Source organism: Crotalus tigris, unplaced genomic scaffold (genome assembly GCF_016545835.1).
Source record: "Crotalus tigris isolate CLP2741 ecotype Arizona unplaced genomic scaffold, ASM1654583v1 scf7180000018553.2237530, whole genome shotgun sequence".
In the NCBI taxonomy this organism is placed as follows: Eukaryota; Metazoa; Chordata; class Lepidosauria; order Squamata; family Viperidae; genus Crotalus; species Crotalus tigris.
This window is the reverse complement of record NW_024097074.1, coordinates 271765-293877: the sequence shown is the minus strand read 5'-3', so window position 1 is coordinate 293877 and position 22113 is coordinate 271765. Positions and strand designations below refer to the sequence as shown.

The following is a 22113-nucleotide window of genomic DNA, read 5'->3' as shown; positions in this document are numbered from 1 at the left end:
CAAAGAGGCAGTCCCGGAACCAGTGAAATCTGGGAGCTGGACAGGGGACAGATTGTATCTGCCCTTAGTGTGGAAGGGACTACTACTCTCAAACTGGCTTTTTAAGCCCACCAGATGCTGTTTTAGGACCTCTTTCCAGAGCATGATATCATAGTCTCTCGAGACTGAAGGATGCCAATGAATGATGAATCTTAAGAGTTTGGAAAGCCTCAAAGGTGTTTGGTTGGGTTCATCAGTCAGAACCTTTACAGGTACTTCTCTTGCATTAATCTTTGGGCCAGTCTAGGTATTCATACACAGTCTTTCACTGTTTAAAATGATAAATTACTCCCTAAAATGTAATATGATTTACAAATGCATAGAATATACTGTATATAGTATAACTTCTCAAGTAGTGGTGGGCATGGAGTTTTCATTGAATATATTTGAAATAGAGTTTGGAACTTTTCTAGATTGAAATATGTATTGTTGCTGTTCTCCATACCTTTATAATTTCAGGGATGTCATTGTACTATCTTGGTGTAAGAAATTCTCATATGGTCATGAAAAATAAGAAAAATTGAAGGCAGAGACAAGCAATCTGGCCCAAAAGAGGAGGCCAAATAATCCCTTAGAACAGGAATGAAGGATTGAACATTATTTCCAGCATTCATTCTTGATGTACAGAAGTTGTTCATATTCTTTCATTATGGTTTCTTACTTCCCTCAGTAAATTTAATCTAGTTCTTGGTTTATGTGAAATGGCCTAAGTGGTCATTCCTGCCTGTGTCATGAATCTTAACAGCCAATTTCAGCAATTTCTTATTTTAGTTGTAACAGGGAAACCTTGCTTTGGGTGACTAGATCCACATAATAGCAACTGACATACACACACACACCCCTTGCTGCACTGTTCATTGCTGAACAAATGGCAGAACAGCTTGTGTGCTATGTTTGAGAAATGTGATTTTTCTGTTTTGGATTACTTGGGATATTTGGGATTTTTTCTCAGTACATCCAAATGGACTAAGTTAAACTGGATTCCACCTTGTTCTACCCTGCCCCTGAGAAATATTAAGATGCTTTACAACTCCTTAGGGTTTTGTAACATTTATTGCCACTTCATACATTATTTTTCAGCTTCTGGAAGAATTTCATTAGTTTATTAAAAGTGTCCTATTTACGTGGAATTCAGATGTGGCAAAAGGCCTTTTTATCACTAAAATAGGTGTGTATGTGTGTGGGAGGGGGAGATTGGCCTTCCAGGTTTTTCTACCTTCCTGACCACATTCTAATTTTGCTTTGATAACAATAAAGATATACTTAGCTTTCTACCACCCATTGTAATCCTCCTTGGATGTCCTCTGTGCCCTGTATATTCCTCTGTTTCATTGTTACAGTTGGAATAATAAGAAATTTCAAATAGAATATATCTTGGATTTCCAATGTAGAAAATCCAGAATGAATTTACCGATTCATTGCATCTGGAGACAGAACATGTAAAGCTGCAGAATGCTTCCTTCACCAATTCATTTTACCATTCCATAAACTCATGAACCTAACTCATTCCAGTCAATGTCAATCAGAGAAGCTCTTGGGCAATAAGAGAAAGTAGGAAAAAGAGCATTCATCAACGGTTTCTAAAATAGAAAAAGAAAAATATAATGAAATAGAGAGTGATGGAAAGGATGGAAATCCTAATAACAAAGTAAGAAATACAAGACTACATACCCAAGACCAGTAAAGGAGTCAAATGCCTATATTCTAATGCTCAAAGTTTAAGGAAGAAGCAAGGTGAACTTGAAGTATTAATACAAGAAGGTAGATATAATATAGTTGCCATTACTGAAACCTGGTGGGATGAAACTCATGACTGATGGAAGGATGTAAACTATTCAAAAGAAACAGACCCAACAAAAGAGTAGGTGGAATTGCACTATATATAAAAGATCACTACATCTCTGGTTGTTCGTCCATTGATTTCGATGAGGACCTTGACATCTTGTGGATTATGGGCCATCAGCGATGTGTCCGTAGGTGGCTGATAAGACCGATGTTGGCACGGAATGTTCTTCCACATACTGAACAAAGAAATGTAAATACTGTTACATCAGCATTTATAGCTCTGGCTTTGTGGAGTGCTCCCTTCTCTTGTGCCAAGATTGTCCTTCTGTGTTCGTATGTCTGGCAACCCTGATACACCAAGGTGCGCCATGTCGGTCAATCATGCGCCAGAAGTTCCCAAGAGATGGTGTTAATATCCAGGGATTTAAGAGAGGCTTTCAGCGTGTCTTTGTATTGCTTCTTTTGTCCCCCGTGCAATCGTTTTCCTTGAGACAGCTCACTATGGAAGAGCTGTTTAGGGATGCGATGATCTGGCATCCTTACAACATGGCCTGCCCAGTGCATCTGGGCTTTCATCAACAGAGTTTAAACTGATGATAGGCCTGCTCTGGAGAGGACATCTGTGTCTGGTATCTTATCCTGCCACCGAATCCTCAAAATTCTACGAAGGCAAGTCATGTGGAAGTAGTTCAGTTGCCTAACGTGCCTCCTGTACACTGTCCAAGCCTCACTAGCATACATCAGGGTAGTTAGCACTGCTGCCTGGTAAACTTTAAGCTTAGTAGCAAGGCTTATTCCACGGCGGTCCCACACGTTAGTCCGCAATCTGCCAAGTGCAGAACTTGCCTTGGCAAGTTCTACATCTCTACAGAAATACACAAAACCAAGGATGAAAATCTCCTAGAATCTATATGGGTCAATATAAAAAAAAAAGGAATGACATTGCTATAGGATTATATTACAGGCTACCCAACCAAGCAGAAGAAATAGATGAACTCTTTGCTAATCAGTTAACAAATGTATGTAGGAAACAGGACAGTAGTAATGGGAGACTTTAACTATCCTGATATCAACTGGGAGACAAACTCTGCAGCAAGTAGGAGATCGAACAGATTCCTAACCAACTTAGCTGACAACTTGATCACCCAAAAGGTAGAGGAGGAAACTAAAGGAAAAGCTATACTTACTAATAGAGAAGAAGCGATAGGGGGAGTTGAAATTGCGGGAACCTTGGGCGAGAGTGATCACATCATACTGGAATTCAGTATAATGCAAACACAAGGATTATAGAATATAATCCAACCAGTGTCCTAAACTTTAAAAGAGCTGATTTTAACAAACTCAGAGAGAATAAGCAAAATTTCATGGATATAAATCCTAAAGGGGAAAACAACTCAAGAAGCATGGGCAACACTGAAAAATATAATCATAAAAGCCCAGTCTGACACAATACCACTGAAAAAGAAAAACAAGAAATCCAAGAAGAAATCACCATAGCTGCACAAAGATCTCTCTGATAAACTCAAAGACAAAAAGGGTAAGTACAAAAAATGGAAAGAGGGACACATAACTAAGGCAGAATATCAGCAGATAGCCCAAATCTGCAAAGATGAAATCAGGAAAGCAAAATCTCAGAATGAACAAAGACTTGCAACAAAAGAAAAAAGGTTTTCTTTCAACATATAAATAACAAAAAAAAGACAAGGAAACAGTCCACTAAAGAGAGAAGATGGCAAGGAAGTAATAGGCAGTAGAGAGAAAGCAGAGCTGCTTAACTCATTCTTTGTATCAGTCTTCACACAAAAAGAAACTATAGGCCAACCTACCAAAAACATATCTGTAAAAGACAAACTAAAAATAAAAATTGAAATAAGCAAGAAAATGGTAAGGGAACTCCTGTCTGACCTTGATGAATATAAACAGCCAGGACATGATGGATTTCATCCCAGAATTCTGAAGGAGCTGACAGATGTTATCTCAGAACCATTGTATCATATCTTTAAAAAATCTTGGAGCCCTGGGGAACTACCAGAGGATTGGAAAAGAGCTGATGTGGTTCCCATCTTCAAAAAAAGGGGGGAACCTCCAGGAAACTACAGACCAATCTGACATCAGTACCTGGGAAGATCTTGGAAAAAAATAATCAAAAAACAGATCTGTGAACATCTAGAAACAAATAAAATTCTCACTAGTAGCCAGCATGTGTTTGTTAAAAACAGATCATGCCATACCAATCTTATTTCATTCTTTGACAAAGTGACCAAATTAGTAGACCAGAGAAATACTGTGGATATAGTACAGGTAATCCCTGAGTTATGAGCATTCATTTAACGCTCGTTTGAAGTTACGCGATCAGTGCTCCCTAGTGTTTACGAGCAAGTCCCAAAATTACGAATATTGCAGCACCATGGTGGTCATTTGCCCTTATGAATGACCGTATAGGCTCTACAACATTCAATCTATTTCCCCCTCCCCACTTCCCACAACTGCTTCCCCCTTCCTGCCTACCATGCTGGACTCACTTTGCAAAATCTGTCTCCTCTCTGCTGCAGTTTCTTTCCCTTTGAAGAAAGGAGAGTTGGCTTAGAAATGCTTTTCACGCTGACAATGGAAGCTCCTGGGTGCCGTAATATCACGCAAGTTCAAACACAAATTATCTGCAAAAGAGATCATAGCCCCCGGAAGCTTCCATTCTGGGGGGGGGGGAGTGTTTGCTTCGTTTGCATGCCTATGGGGCAAAGTGTGGAATTGGAGTCAGACGGGCACAGGAACCAATGCCATCTATGGCCTGGGTGCGCTGCTCACTTGTATGTGCTGGCCTTAGTTTGAGGAAAGGAATGAAGCTTTCAACTGAACAGGGAGGCATCGCGGGGTGAGTCCCCTTACATCTGTGTCCAAGTTGCTGGCGATGGCGGCAACACCCACCTGAGTGGCCACAATCTCCCCTCCCCAGCCAGCAACCCACCCCGCCTGACATACTCCTTGAGTAACCGGCCAGTGACACAAATCCTGACTGCTCTTCTCCTTATTGTCCTCCCCACTCAAGCAGCAGCAGCAGCTTGAGTTTCTCCGCTCCATCCAAAAAGAAGAAAGCAGAGGCACAGCAGGATTGCTGTCAAGAAGACGTGGTGCACTGCTCGCTCATGTGTGCTGGCCTTATTGAGAGCAATCCCACTCTGCGCCTCCACTTCTTTCCTCTTGGAGGGAGCGGAGAAACTCAAGCTGCTACCACTCAAACACTTTTTATCCGAAAGGAGACCTGAGAGAGATTGGAAAGTCCATGTGATTGCCAATGGGGTGCTTCAGAAACTGAGCGTTCCTTTCCATTTCTGAAGCCCCCCATTGGCAGTCACACGGACCTTCCAATCTCTCTCAAGTCTCCCTTCGGATTAAAAAGTACTTGCGTGCCTCTGGGCCTATTCAAAACATAGAAATTCGCTGAGTTTTGAAGCTCTGTGTGATTCACTGTGTTTTGAGATATCTTAGTGGGTCAGGGATGCCTTGGGGGTCTGTTCCATCACTAGGCTTCCCATGGACTTCCCCACCCTGAGATACCTCATGTGCACTTAGCAAGCCACGTGCGTCTTAACAAGCAGGGAGTGATCTTGTTTGAGGTACGAGATTCACTCCCACAAATTCTCGAATTATAAATGGAATGGGCAGGCTCCATTACATTCGTAACTCAAGAACTACCTATATATTTAGATTTCAGCAAGGCATTTGACAAAGTAGATCACAAACTACTTCTTGGTAAGCTAGAAAAATGTGGGATTGACAGCATTACCACCAGATGGATTTGTAATTGGCTGACAAACTGTACTTAATGGTACTACATCTACATGGAAGGAAGAAAGCAGTGGGGTACCACAAGGTTCTGTCTTAGGCCCAGTACTCTTCAATATCTTCATAAATGACTTAGATAAGGGAATAGAAGGGGATCTCATCAAATTTGCAGATGATACCAAGATTTTGGGACAGAAAGTATATATTTTACCTATTTTATCTTCTTTATTTCCAATAATACTTACAAAAACACAGGAACTACTGGGCAAGCAGAATATATTAACTTGGAAAGTGACTTGACAAAAGAAGAAAGCTAGAGATAGATTTAAGAGACTTGACTCGCCCTACCAGTTGAAGTATTAAATAAGCAAATATTTGTTTGAATATGGTTAGAAGTATAGAGATCTTTGAACATAAAGGGGCCTTATAACAAGAGGGATAAGAGATTTACGTAGTATAGTATTTTACAATATATGAAATGTAAAAATATTGGGATGATGTAACTTTTATAAACATAAATGAAATATAAGCTGATCAGAAAGAATGTTATACACAGATACTATAAGATAGATAAGTACAGTATTTTTATAATGCATAAAATATAACAATATTGAGATGGAGTACTGAAATGGAAAAGTTTGGATATTTACATGAGTAGCATTGAGAAAATCATAAGAATTGATTGAATATAAAGGGGAAATTCAGCTTAAACAAAAAACACGAAAATAGGATGCATGGTGAACTAATGAGTTGATGTTTATAAGAATAATATAAGCTGATAAAAAAGTTATACATAAATGTTATTATCTGTACAAATATGAAAAAATCTCTATAATTAATCATCTATACATTGAAAATATTAAGAATTATTTTTGTTTAAGGTTGAAGAAGGAGAATACAATTGGGAGAAGGGAAAATCAAAGAAATATAATATTAATTAATATAATAATTATGGAATTATCAAGATCAGTCATTATTGACTGTTAATTAATTATTATTTGGGGATTTTTTCAAGTATATAAACCAAGACAACACACTGTACACCAGGCACTGGAGGACTGTTATTGTAAAAAATCAATAAAATATTTTTTTTAAAAAAGAAAGACGGGTTGCTGAGATTGTGCGTGGATTTTAAATGGTTAAATGCTGTCAGCATGGAGAATATGTACCCCCTCCCTTTAATGAAAGACATGCTAGCCCATTTAGCAAAAGGAAAGTTTTTTTACCAAATTAGACTTAAGAGAGGCGTACTATCGAGTGAGAGTTAAAGACGGAGATGAATGGAAGATGGCTTGTAACAGCCCCCTGGGGAGTTTTAGTTCAAAATTATGTCTTTTGGTCTTCAGGAGGCCCCTGCCGTATTCATGCAATTGATCAGTCAAGTGCTGCATGATCATCTGTACAAAGGGGTTCTTGTCTACCTTAATGACATCCTCATTTACACAGAGACCACGGCAGAATTAGTGTGTGAAGTACTCAAAAAACTGCTGAACGCCAAGCTTTATGCAAAACTCTCAAAATTCCATCGAATGCGTCTAGACTACCTAGGATACAGAACTTCCGGTGAAGGGGTGGAGATGGATCCAGCCAAGGTTAAAGCCATAACAGAATGGCAACTCCCACGGACCCACAAACAACTTCACAGCTTTTTGGGGGGGATTCACAAATTTCTACTGGCAATTCATCCCCTCTTTTTCTGAGATAACTGCCAATTACTGAGCTATTAAAGATTGAAAAAACAGGGGGAAGCCATGACCTTGTCAACCCCTGCTATGGTCTATAGAATGCCAAGCTGCTTTTGAGAACTTAAAAAGACTGTTTGCAGCCAAACCTGTTCTTAAACACTCCAAACTGGAGGAGCAATTCATCATCAAAGCCGATGCTAGTGATATAGCTGTGGGGGCAGTCCTTTTGCAAAGAAACCAAAGGAGAGACTTACAACCCTGTGCCTACACCTCCAACAAATTAACAGACACTGAATGAAGGTGGACTGTTTGGGAAAAGGAAGCTTTTGCAATAAGGTGGGCCTGCTAACTTGGCATCATTTCCTCAAGGAGGGCAAGGTGCCTTTTGAAATATGGACTGATCATAAAAATTTAGAGGCATTGAAAACCCCTCGTACGTTATCTCTCAAACAAGTTCATTGGGCACAACATTTTAACCATTTCAATTTTATCTTAAATTATTTCCCAGGGGAAAAAAGATTCTTGGCTGATGCCTTGTCCAGAGTGCCGCAATATAAAAGTCGCCGTGAGGAGATTGTGAACTCCATCATTCCACAACCACAGTCAATCTCTCAGATAACCCCTGGAAGCCAAACTGCAGGTGAAACTATCGGAACCAGATATTCCCTTGACAAAAAAACTTGAGGAATTAAAAACCAATTCTTGGTTCCAGGAAAATAAAACCATATTGACTTATCAAGATGGGCTAGCCTGGAACAGATCAAAACTGTACTTGCCAGGAACACTTAAGAGTTCAAGCACTTCAGCACAGCCACAATATCAAACAGGCTGACCACTTTGGGTTCCTAAAGACTTTACATCTGGTCAGAAGGCAATTTTGGTGGCCAGGTATGAAAAAGAATGTTGAAAGTTATGTGAAGAGATGTGCAACTTGTGCAGCCATGAAAAAACGCCTTGGTAAGCCTCCTGGATTATTGCAGCAAGTAGCAGACCCCTCCGAACCCTGGGAAGAGATAGCCATGGATTTTATTGTGGAATTACCAGAAAGTAGGGGAAATACAGTAATATGGACCGTCATTGACCTTTTTTCAAAACAGCCTCACTTCATAGCCTGTTCCGATCTCCCCTCTGCAAAGAATTTAGCCAAACTGTTCCTTAAGTGTATATACCGTCTTCATGGAACACCAAAATGGATTATTTCAGATAGGGAAATTCAATTTACTGTAAATTTTTGGAGGGACTTCCTTAAACTGATTGGATCCACACAAGGACTATTGTCAGCTTTTCATCCGAATACGAATGGAGTGGCTGAGAAAGCGAACTCAGTGGTGGAACAAAACATTAGATCAGGGGTGTCAAACTGCCGGCCCATGGGCCGGACGTGTCATCCATAAGCCGCGCCCACCCCATTGCCAGCAATGACAAAACTGTCCTGATATGTTGCACAACGTCATGTGACGTCACGAGTTTGACGTGTCTGCATTAGATGTTGATTACCAACAGACGAACTGGGCTGGCCTCCCTTTTGCTGAAGTGGCTTATAATAACACCATGCATAGCAGCACTGGACTTACTCCTTTTAAAATAGCTACTGGTCGAGAATTCATTCCTATGCCTGAGTACCCGCAGGATCCTCCCTCTTCTCAAAGCTTAGATCAGTGGGTGACCTCCTGGAAAACTGTTTAGGACAATGCAAAAAAAGCTTTAGTGAAAGCCTCAAAAATTTAGAAACAGCAGGCAGACAAGAAATGGTCCCTTCTCCATAGTTCGAATTATAAAGCCTGTTACAGTAGAATTAGAATTCTCTTGTCTCTTGGGAAAAGTCCACCCTGTTTTCCACTGCAGTTTACTAAAACCTGACAGGGAGTCCTTCTTAAGACCTGTTCCAAAAAAAGCACCTGGTCCCCTTTTAGTAGAGGGGGAGATCCATTATAAAATAAAACAAATTCTTGATTCTAGGTTGTACAAAGAAAAATTACAGTATTTAGTACAGTGGAAGGGATACCCACTATCAGAAGCTACTTGGGTAAAAAAAACTGACATCAAGGCAGATAGATTGATACGTAGATTTTTTGATAAGCACCCTCATAAGCCTTGGGGAGATTCCTAACTCTAACTTTTCTTTATCTGCAGGATTTGTTCTCTCTCTAGCGCAGGGGTGTCAAACTGCCAGCCTGTGGGCCGGATGCGTCATGCGGAAGCTGCGCCCACCCCATTGCCGGCAATGGCAAAACTGATATGATATGTTGCACGACGTCATGTGATGTTGCAAGTTTGACATGTCTGCTCTAGGGGATCCAATTGTCAACACTGCAACGATCCTGGTTGAAGCCATTTTTGCTTAGTTTTTGGTTGCCACAGTACTGGGAGGGGGGATGAGTGATTTTAAGATTAGACTAAACAATAGATTGTCCCGTGGGAAGCTAGGTCATTGCTGCCTGACTTTTGGTGGGCTGAGCCTTCCATTAGGAAGTCTGCCAAAGTAATCTATTGGGGAACATGGATAATGACATAGTGCTGGGGTGGAAAATTCAACATTTTAACATTGTAACACTTGGGAGGGAACTCCAGACTTGGTTTCACTTTTGACTGTGCCGATACTTTGTAGCCAATAAATATGTTCTTTAAACAAACCTGTTACCTTGGAGTTCTGCTTTTACTGGTCTCATCTATCGGAACCATGACAATATACAATAATGAACTTTGTGAAGCACCTACTTACTGTCTTTTGGAGTCAGGCAATGTATAATTTAATAATAACAGTAAAAACACTACTTGACTATCAGACATACCGTGTTTCCCCTAAATTAAGACCCAGTCTTATATTTTTTTTGCCTCCAAAGGAGACACTAGGTCTTAATTTCAGAGAATGTCTTACATTAGGACCACCACAGCCAGGCCTCCCACACCCCAGCATCTGTGCCACTGCTTGACTTCTGCGGCCACTTGCCGCCACTTGTGGCCAGATGCCATGTGACGCATTGCGCTGTTGCTGCTCCTCCCGGCAAGATGCCGCATGGTGCGTTGCGCCGTTTTTGCTGCTCACGGTAGGACACAACATGACTCTTTGGGCCATTCTGCAGCAGAAATGGCCCGAAGCGCCACATGGCCTCTTGCTGCGAGCAACAGAAGTGGCTCGAAGTACGCAAGCAACAGAAGCAGTCCGAAGTGCGCAAGCAACAGAAGTGGCCCAAAGCGCTGCGCAAACAGCAGAAACAACCTGAAGTGCTGCTCAAGCAGCGGAAGCAGCCCGAAGCACGTGAGCAGTGGAAGCAGCCCAACATGCCATGCAGCGTCCTGCCAGGAGGATCGGCAGTGGTGCAATGCGCCACATGGTAGCTAGCCACAAATTGCAGCAAGCAGCCGCAGAAGTCAAGCAGCAGCGCAACAGTGGTCGAAGTGTGGGAGGCCTGGCTGTGGTGGTCCTACCAGTAAAGTAAGGTGTGGGGCGCATGGGGCAGCTTCACCCCCTCTACCCTCACCCTAGCTTGATTTTTAGTGGTGCGCCTCACCCCAAAACTAAGGCTTAGTTTTGAAGTAGGGCTTATATTAGGCCCACCCCCAAAAATCAAGCTAGGGCTTACTATTGGGCTGGGTCTAACTTTTGGGGAAACACAGTAATATATGTGTATACATTACCTGAAATCATGTATAATCTAGTGTTATACACGCTAAAATGATAACTGTCCTGGATTTCTAATATCTGCATCAAGCAACTTCATAAGGATATTAAATAGCATTGGAAACAAGGTAATATTAGAAATCCCTACTAGATTGCTGTAGTCCAGGAGTGTCAAACTGCCAGCCCACAGGCCAGACTCGTCATGCGGAAGCCGCAGCCACCCCATTGCCGGCAATGGCAAAACTGTCCTGATACGTTGTGCAATGTCACATGACATCGTGAGTTTGACATGTCTGCTGTAGTCCATGGGTGTCAAACTCGCTGCATCATGTGACGTGTCATGATGTATCCTGAATTGTTTTGCATTGCTGGAGCTGAGGTGGGCACTGCCTCCATATGATCCAACTGGCCCGCGGGCCGGCAGATTGATACCCCTGCTGTAGTCTTTCAGTGCCAGATATTTTTTTTTGAACATTGCTAAAACAAGGAGCATTTATGTTGTATGTAGACCACTACCAGTTAAATCTCCAAGTAGCAGTAGAAGAATTAGTAACTGAACTGAGGGAAGCCATAGGCAGTAAATGTTATTGATACAGGACTAATTATATCAGTTCATAGGTTGTGCTCCAAAATTTGTCATGTAATGCTTTAAGTAATTATTTTCTTCACATTTATCCTCTGGGGCAAAAGCTTTTTTTAATTAATTAAGATATATGGAAGCAAATCAGAGAATGTGGAGATTTTGTTGCCAATGCTTACTGTATATTTGGGTATATTCTCACCCAATTTATTGTTAGAAAAATATATTATCTATTTCTGTTGCTATGACAACATTTATTAGATAACAGCATGATGACACTTAGGTTTTATCATTTGCTGAGTTATAGGAAACAGTGTGCCCTGACAATTTTTGCAATGAACTATGAAATGTTCTTCTTTCTGTCCTTCCCACTCACTTTCTCATCTCCAAGGCAACAAATGTCTGCCCCCATAATTGAGATCTGAGATCAACTGCTTCAGGTGGATTGTTCAAACACTAACAAATGAGTTCTTACTTCTAAGATATTTGCCATGGTAGCTTTGTATAACTAAAAGAAATTATTTTTCAGAAGCAGAGCTTGATTTCTTTGCAGACTTATATATCAGGGCTATGGAAAGATAATAGATATGGACAGAATGTGATATGAAACATCCATGGGCACATATGTAACAACTGATGGGAAGACCTGGTTTTTGCTGGGTTTATGCAGCTTTCCTTTGCAGCTAACAATGTAGTCCTGGGGAGGGATGGGAATGTTTAGGTTAAGATCTTCTCAGACACAAGCCCTGAATTACATTTCTAATCTGGATATATTTATAGCCTTATTTTTTTTTTACTTTTCTCTGTATTCTTAACCAAAACCTAGAACTGGGAGGAATAATTAGGAAAACTGAAAACCAGTATAATAGATATTTTTATGAAGCACTGTAAATATTATCCTGGTTTATTCATTTTTGTTTAGTTATGTATTTACACAGCTCCCATTTAGGAGGGAAGAGTGGATGCCAAATAAAATGTGGCTATGTTTAAACAAGAATTGGCATTGTAATCCAATTGATAATGTAGATTTGGAGTTTGTGAGACGTAGGTTTAGGTTTGTTTCCCAGCTTTAGATGTAATGAACCATTTCAGGCATGTCTTGATTGCTGTTTGTTCAATAGAAGAATTCTGTGGCTTTCCCACGAATGTGGTATTATAGTCTGCAGTAATCCAGTGAACATAAGTAAATGTGCAAGATGTTGGGAATTAGAGATAGTAGTAGTTTGAAGGTCAAGAGTTGCTACTGCTGATTTAATGAAAATTTAAAAATGGTATTTTTCAAGATACTGTGAGAAGCAATAACCTTTTGGGTCCAACACACAATATAAAATATATCTTGGATGGTGGTGGTGATGATGATGATGGTGATGATGATGATGATGATGATGATGACAACGACAGTGATGACAGTGTGATGATTTTACATTTCTTAGACGCTTGACGCAGCTCATGTTAAAACTCATACTTGATTTTATCCCCTTAACAGCAACCCCATATGGATTGTGCTAAGAGAGAATAATTAAGAGTCATTGAGAGAGTTTCCACGGCTGAGAATAGTTTAGAACTTTGATCTTCTCAGTCCTCATCCAACCCTTGACCATCATACCCTATTGGCAGACTTTACAAATACTGATATTTTTTAAAAAACAAAACCTTACTGTTTGATTACATAAAATAACAAGATATTGGTTAATTAATAAAAATATTGAGCAGTTGAAGAAGTAGGGAAGCTTTAAATGTTCTTTAAGCTGGAATAGGATCATATTTATGCATGATAAGCACTGACCTTTATACCTTTTGAAAAAAAAATCATTCAAAATAAAATGTCTAATATCAATAATATTCTTAATAATGAAATGTTATCAACTAAATATTTCACTTTAGTTGTAGCGTCACAAATGCACATCTACTAGTTTATTCAGTAAAAAGGTTAATGCAGATGGTAATGTGGAAAGAAATAAGAAAATAATGGTAAAATGAAAAGAATTATTGTACAACTACAACATATACAGCAATTAATGATGTATTGATATTGAATATTATACGTACTCCCTTTAGTATTTATACAAATTCTAGAATATTATATCTAAAAAGCAAATATTTTTCCATATATAGCTCATTATATATTTTAGTCTTTAATGTGAAAATAGTGCAAGTATTCCATCTTAGGAACAAAATGGAACAAAAGTGTTCCATCTTAGTATATGTCCGCTGATGTGATTCTGAAGTGTTCTCATTGCAAGCCATTATTTAAGCCCAGCTGTTGTTAGACATGAAAATAAACTCTATTCACAATCATTACTTCAAGTTCTTTATTCCTAGAACCAAATGCGCTGTTGTTTAACAGAATAGATGCTCAGTTGCTAAGAAAAGAAATTAAGGGAGGAAAATGTACAGGATTGCTTAAATGGAATAGAAAAAGTGGACCCAAAGGAAAGAGTGAAGAATTGAAGGCAAAGGACTGCAGATGGTGCAAAAGCACTGAGTACCTACAAACCACATAAACAGTGTGAACACATACCTGCACACATACAGAGACATGAACCCTAAATTCTCCCCATAGGTTTGTAAGGAGTTGCAGGAAAGTGATGGAATGAAGCCGATAAAGGCAAATAATGTTTTTTTAAAGCTAAAGAGTGATATTGCTATAATCATGAGTAGAATTATATGCAGTGAAATAGAATGCCTAAAAATGTCTCTGGTGGATTCTCAAAATTAAAATAATGTGCTACCTAACATGCTGCTTCTGGTTTTTTCCCTTAATGTTTCTTTGTTTACATATTGGTTTGATTATATAACAAGAATGGTTTTGTAAACAGAAACAAAGCTGCAAAGGCAGAGACAAATCTCAATGCTGTTGGTTGTTTCTATCTTTAAACAAGGTTGTAATACACTGGGGATCTCGTGACATTTTTGTTACTTGAGTCCTGTAATAAGAGTTAGCATCCTAATAAAATCTCTAGTTCTGATTTTCTCTAATTACAGTGCTAAGTGTAGCATATTATATGTTTGGTATCCAGATGCTATCTTAATAACTAGAAGCTTTCTGGTTTGTATAGTAATAAGGGTCTAAAATAAGGCTCTTGCAGAATGTTTGATAGGGATTTTTAGATTTAGATTGTAATTCATATACAAATCTGAAAGCAGCTATCACCTACCAATTTTTTATTTCAATTAATATAAAGTACTTTTAGTTTCAGTTTTATTGTCAAAATTTAAAATACTAACCAAATTTTCTGTAGTATTTGCAGTTTTCTGTCCCTTCTAGCATAAATTGAATTGTCAACCAGAAAAACAAATAATTAAAAACAGCTTTACAAACATAAATTTGAAAAGTACAGCCAGCTTCTAGCAGTATAAACACCTTCATTTGCAGCCCCAGTTTTTGTGAATCAGGAGTCATATTATCAGGCATTTGCTAGTTGTTGAGCATTACAACATATATGAATATAATACTTCAAGCTTGAAGAAAGGACTTTTCAGAGCCCAGCACAATGTCTGTCATCCACACAATTATTTCGCAGGTATGTCAGTGTTCCTCTATCTCAACACAGTTGCCTATGTCAGGGCTTTTCAACCTTTTCACCCATTGTACCACTTTTAGGATACGGCAATATCCGAGTACCACCAGTCGCCTAGCTAGGTGTCAAAAACTTGATGAAACCCCCCCCCCCAAAAGGGAAAAAAGTGATAAAGTACAGATAGTCCTCAACTTACAACAGTTCGCTTAGTGACTGTTCGAAGTTACAATGGCACTGAAAAAAGTGCCCCCCAAGCCACAGCCGAGCAAGATACCTGCCTGGCCACTTGATGGCACTCTTCCTCCTGTCCGAGGTTTTCATTGTTGTGAGCATTTCTGTTGAGGATTGGCACCAGGGGTGGGGTGAGGGGTGTTTGGTTTTTATTCCCCCAGTCTGCTGGGTGGTTGCAGCAGGTTTTGGTCACTTCACATGACCCTGGGACACTGTGACCATCATAAATATGAATCAGTTGCCAAGCATCTGAATGTAAATCACAAGACCCTGGAGATGCTGCAACATTCCAGCTGATCGGCGCTTCTGAGCTCAGCAGAAGTGCCAGGATCAGCGCTGAGCTCCAGCTGGAGCCTGGCACTGATCCTGGCGTTTCCGCTGAGCCCTGATAGCCCTGCAGCTCCAGCCATCTCTCGCTCAGGCTTGTGCGGTGCTGCCACTGGTTCAGCTTATTCCCCTTCCCCGCTGCCACTTTTCTAGGATGGTCGTGTACCACCTGCCAGGTGCCAATGTACCACAGGTGGTACCCGTACCACTGGTTGAAAAGCCCTGGCCTATGTGATCCCAGAGAGATCAAAACAATCCAAATATCTGTATTGTAATTTATAGAAGAATCTTCGAAGCATAATCCTCTTTTACTAGGTCCACCTGGGAGAATGGACAATTTTTACTCCCACTTTTTACTTTCAAACTCAAACCACAAAACCACCTAAACAGTAGCAAAATTTATTGTCACAGCAATAAAAATGAGGCAAAATTGACATTTAACGTAACAATAGGAACTTTCTTCTTTCCTTTTCTTGAAACTTTATTTGGTTGTTTCCATTGCTTATAATTTGAAGATAATATAAGAAGTAACAGTGGTGGGGGCCCTTGTTGCTCTCCAAGCTTGCTTGTTTTCTTGCAGGTGTTCCATTACCCAAACTAGGTAACATCATCAGGGCTAGTAAGAAGTGTTGTTTGCTGTCAGTTTATATTCTGATGGCTTGCCTATCAGTGTGGGTGGGGGTGGTCTTAGAGATTCTTTGGTTGGCTCTTTGGCAGTTTCTTGATTGGGGTATTGTTTACTTGATTGTTGGTCTGAAATTAACATTGGAGTTAATCTATGCCAGACATGTCAAACCCACATTGTCACATGATGTCACACAACGTATCGGAACTTTTTCCCCATTGCCGGCAATGCCGTGGGTGCGGTTGCCTCGTGACGTGTCCAGCCCGTGGGCCGGCAGTTTGACATCCCTGATCTATGCTGATCTGAGTGCTGATTGCTGGTGGAGAGATGCTTGGGTTTTTTGTTCCATTTTGGGCTGGTTGATTGTCTCTTTTGCATAGTCTATAGATGCTGATAATGTCTATGTGTCTATTGATGGCTAATTTGTCAGAGTGCCGGGCTTTTAGAAATTCCCTGGCATTTTTGGACTTGGCCTGGTCTAGGATTGTCACATTTTCTCAGTTGAAATTATGGTTAAATATGTCTATAAGTTGTGAAATTAAAGAATTTTTATTATGTCTTCTGATTGCCAGTTGGTGTTCATGGAAGCGTTCTGCCAGTCTTTTGCCTATTTGTCCTACATAGTAGTTGCTGCAGTTCTTACATTGTATGTTGTAGATGACTCCTGTTTTTTCTTCTGGAGTTGCTGAATCTTTTGGTTTGCTTAAGATGTTTTGAAGGGCTTTAGTTGGCTTGGGTGCTATGCTGATTCCGTGTGGGTGATGTAATAACTGTCTTCTGGTACTTGAGCGACAGTTATAGGGAGGAGGGGGTCAACCTGAGCACCTGAGGGCAAAGCAAGAAGCAAAGGGTGGAAGCTTGTTAAAGAGAGATCCAGTCCAGAAGTAAGGAGATATTTCCTGACAGTAAGAACAACAATGGAACAGCTTGCCTTCAGACTTGTGGGTGTTTCATTGCTGGAGGTCTTCAAGAAAAGATTGGACATCAGAGGGCTGGACTAGAAGAAACCCAAGGTCCTTTCCAGCCCTATAAATCTATGATTCTATAAATATGTTATATGTTGAAGTTTTAGCAATTCTATACCAGTACTCTGAAGAGCCAGTATGGTGTAGTGGTTAAAGCACTAGAGATGATGAGTTCTAATCCCCCTTGGACACAAAGTTAGGTGACCTTGGCCCCAAGATGCTTTTTCAAGAGGCAACTGGACTTTCTTTTTTTCCTTGAAGACATTTTGCTTTCATCCAAGAAGCTGAACTGAAAACTGAAGAAGCTTCTTGGATGAGAACCGAAATGTCATCAAGGAAAACAAAGAAAGTCCAGATGCACCTTGATCCACACTGTTCATATCAAATACCTGGGGCTTTACATACCCCAAAACATTTTGAAAAATGCAAAAATGTTTATAAAAGATTGGATTGAATTTAAATAGATGGGTTAGAATTCCCTTTAGATTGCAGGCTAAAATTAATGTTATTAAAATGGATATTATTCCTAATTTAATTTATGTCCTTAGAGTTAATATTAAATATACATTTCCTTTGAATTGATAAGAAATCTATTTGGGATAATCAAATACTAAGGTTTTCTTTAGCTAAATTGAGATTACCAGCTGAGGAAGGGAGTTTTAATTTATCTGATCTTATTTTATTTTGACTTATGGATATAAAAACCCAAGTATTTCAATTCTTTTTCAGATCATTGCAAAAACTGTTATTGCTTGAAACTATTTTTGTATGAAGTCTGAATGTGGTGTAGAAGTGCTTATTGTTCCCAAATGAGTTAAAAGAAATTCTTAAACTATGCTCATAGAATACGTATTGCTTCACAAGGTTTGAACTTCATAGATTTTTGCCTGGATTCCTTACATTTACCTGGTCAATTTAAAGATGAAAAAGTAAAAGAAATGGACATTTATCTTCAAAATGTTGCACACAGTGCAATATGAAGGTAGCTTAGTAAACTCAAAAAAAATTGTTCAGAGTTAGTGACTGAGAGCTAGAAGTAAATGACTCAACTGTACTTTTGCTCTGCTTTACAAAGATTTCTTTGTTGTTCTTTACACCAAGAAAAGAAATCACCCAGTTTTATAATTTGCAATTTCATGATGACTATCTGACAAATTGAACCTTTTTCTGTTAACTATTGTTCTACCGCAGTGGTCCCCAACCTTTCCAGCTCGCCGGCATGGCCAAAGCTCCACTCGTGCAAGCAGCAGGCACTTGTGCTTGCAGATGAAGCTCCACTCGTGCAAGCAGAGGGCACATGTGAATGGAGCTTCGTGCATGAGCGCAAGCACCCTCGGCTCGCACAAGTGGAGTTTCTCACATGCAAGTTCACTCATTTCTCCCATGGTCCAGTTTTGAACAGGCTGCAGCCTGGTAGTGGGCCGCGGCCGAGCATTGGGGACCCCATGCTACCGTATTTACTAACTGGCACTGTTGTGGTCCCTGTGCTGAATTAATATAAAATGCTTCTAATCTTAGCATACAGTAATAATTATTCACAACTATACTTTGCTGCAAGAAAAGATAATTAGTTCCAATTCTTTTCTCTATTCTTCTCTCATAACTTTAATATTTAATGCTGAAATTACTGTAAAAGTTCACATAAGAATCTTCGCTTAGTAGGCAGGATTCCTATGGTTTTTTCAACTACATTTTTTCTATCTCATCCTCATGAGACAACCATGGACCATTTATTTTTAAAGCAATTTGCCTGTTTTTTGTTATTTTCACATAGAAATCAAATCCTTTGTTCCAATTTTGTAAAATGGAAGATTATTTTTAATGCCCATTTACTGTATGTTTTAATATATCAGCCATACACTGAGTTTCTGTTAAATGTCCTGCTGAGATATGAATTATTTTTTCTTTTCCATGTTCTCAGTTAGGTGATCTTGAAAATCTAACCAAGATCAGACATGATTAGTACATGACTAAAAGATCAGCAGGAAACAACAGATACAGGTAGTCCTCAACTTACAACAGTTCATTTAGTGATGGTTCAAAGTTACAGTGGCACTGAAAAAAAGTGACTTGTGACCATTTTTCACAGTTACAACCTTTGTAGCATCCCCGTGATCATGTGATCAAAATTCAGATGCTTGGCAACTGGTCCATACTTATGACCATTGCTGTGTCCCCAGGTCATGTGATCACATTTGCAATCTTTTGACAAGCAAGGTCAGTGGAGAAGCCAGATTCACTTAACAACCGGGTTACTAACTTATCAACAAATGTGGCAAGAAAAGTCGTAAAATGGGGCAAAATTCATGTAATAAATGTCTCACTTAACAACAGAAATTTTGTGCTCAATTGTGGTTGCAAGTCAAGGACTACCTGTACACCATGTAAGATAGACTAAAAGAAGTTGGAGAAACATCCTAGAAGAGGCAGTAGCAAGCCATTTCCATGTTGCAGCTAAAAAGTAATATGGATATGTCATGAGATCGTCAGAAATCCTTACTGACTCAAAGAAAGCTTTATTCTTACCCTTTATATTTTAATTTTTATTATGTTGATCAGTGTTATATGACATAATGTATTTGTTAAATATTGTGGACAATAGGCGATTCTTAAAATTTAAGTTTATTTAAAATTAAATATGTAAATATATTTTGTATAAATATATAATCTATTTGTTACTTAATTTACTCTGGTGCTAGTTGTTGATTTAATAGTGCTATTGCAAATTGAAAATATAAATCTATGCCTAGCTAGCATTTTTTCCTTTAGCGACAGAAGTTTTTAAAATCTATTTTAAAAATATGCCATGATTTTATTACTTAAGTATGTTTGCATGCTAATAGAGAAAAACTCTGTGGAGCTAAACCATGTGGAACAATCTTGTCATATATCCTTTCTCTTTTTTTAATCAGGATTGCATGATTGTAATGCTGCACTGATATAAGAACGGGCCATCACAATTCGTTCATCATATTGTATCACTGCTTTATTGTATTAGGCTAAAGCACTGCGAGAGTTGATAGAACCTCTCCATGCCAACTTGGATCTACTTCTCTTGGCACTGGATCGATTGGACACAGAGATTGATAAAGTGTTGGTTAGAGAATTTAGATCGGAGAGAATTGGCACAACCGAGATTCGTCTTCAGCCTCTTGCAAGCAACCTCTAGTATCCTGCATTCAAGAAGCCAATCAATTCTTCTTGAATATCTTTGATGTTTATAAGCAAAAACTGACTTTAAAATATAGACAACCAAATGCCTGGGAAAGGGGCAAACCTATTACCAGTTGTATTGATTTTATTTTCAAAAATACATCCTTTCTACAGAGGAACTAGGCACAATATCAGATCAAGGCTTCATGCAATATAGTTGCACAAAATTCAACCTTCAGTGTGGGGAAAATAGAAGGGGAAAGAGAGTCATTAGAGGAAAGGGACAATGGTGTTACCCAGGTGTGTTCTGCATTCTTCAAGGGAAGAGGGATCAAATGTGATTAAGCTCCTCTTTTGAAAATGGACTTCTATCTAAAGTGGAAAACAATATTTTTTCCATATTAGTAAAGGAAAATAATTGCTGTATAATACTAATTAAATGCGTCCTGTCAAAATCAGCTGTAAGTGCACTGTTTCTACTGTATTTTCTTGGAATCAAATGCTTTTATTTTCATCAAGATTTGGTCTAAAGTTATACATGCAACAGACCTAAGATAAGCTCCAAAGATGAAAGAAAGAAAGAAAGAAAGAAAGAAAGAAAGAAAGAAAGAAAGAAAGAAAGAAAGAAAGAGAAAGTTGCATATTTGTTTACTAAAAGATTCCTGTATTCTGTATTCTCATAGATTTTCTTTTAAGGCAAAATTGAGAAACAGATGAGTTTGAAGAAAATATTCAGATACTAGTGTTATACCTGTGCACATTTCAATTTAAAACTCCAGATTGGAGTAGATCCAATTATAAATAAACAGGCCTATCACTGTTACTTCTTGCTCTTTCTTTCAAATAAGGTTATTTAAGAGTCTGAATCAGTTTACAAATAAAATATTTCAAACTGCAGATAATTTTATATCGCCTTATACTGTACGACTTTAATGCAAGTGGTGCTACTTTGCATCATCTACATCAGGGCTTTTCGACCTTTTCACCCATTGTACCACTTTTAGGATATGGCAACATCCGAGTACCACCAGTCGCCTAGCTAGGTGTCAAAAACTTGATGAACCCCCCCCCCAAAGGAAAAAACTGAAGAAGTACAGGTAGTCCTCGACTTACAACAGTTCACTTAGTGACTGTTCGAAGTTGCAATGGCACTAAAAAAGTGCCCCCTAAGCCACAGCTGAGCAAGACAACTGCCTGCCCACCCGGAGGCACTCTTCCTTCTGTCCGAGGTTTTCCTTGTTGTGAACATTTCTGTTGAGGATTGACAGCAGGGGTGGGGTGGGGGTGTTTGGTTTTTATTCCCCCCGTCTGCTGGGTGGTTGCAGCAGATTTTGGTCACTTCACATGACTCTGGGACACTGATTGTCATAAATATGGATCAGTTGCCAAGCATCTAAATGTAAATCATAAGACCCTGGAGATGCTGCAACATTCCAGCTGATTGGTGCTTCTTCTGGGCTCAGCAGAAGTGCCAGGATCAGTGCCGAGCTCCAGCTGGAGCCTGGCACTGATCCTGGCGCTTCCACTGAGCCCTGACAGTCCCGAAGAAGCACTGATCCTGGCGCTTCTGCTGAGCCATGACAACCCTGCAACTCCAACCATCTCTCGCTCAGGCTTGTGAGGTGCTGCCACTGGTTCAGATCATTCCCCTCCCCCACTACCACTTCTCTAGGATGGCCGCATACCACCTGCCAGGTGCCAATGTACCACAGGTGGTACCCATACCACTGGTTGAAAAGCCTTGATTTACATGAAATACTCTCTAATTTAGCCAAGAAATAGTATGAGACAGTTTTG

General features: G+C 39.4%; 1 protein-coding gene across 5 annotated transcripts in view; it reads left to right on the top strand.

Annotated features, from left to right (window-relative positions):
- The window catches only part of CNKSR2 (connector enhancer of kinase suppressor of Ras 2), a 200986-nt gene that overhangs the window by 170342 nt on the left and 8531 nt on the right, over positions 1–22113 (top strand). Inside the window, exon 21 of one of the 5 annotated variants that reach the window (XM_039354444.1) lies at positions 20162–21380. The exons of 3 other annotated variants lie outside the window; for them this stretch is intronic. In XM_039354444.1, coding sequence (XP_039210378.1) covers positions 20162–20166 — 5 coding nt within the window. In that variant the 3' untranslated portion in view covers positions 20167–21380. Of the gene's footprint in view, positions 1–20075; positions 21381–22113 lie in introns of those variants that run through there. One more of the 5 variants, XM_039354443.1, reaches the window with a different exon arrangement.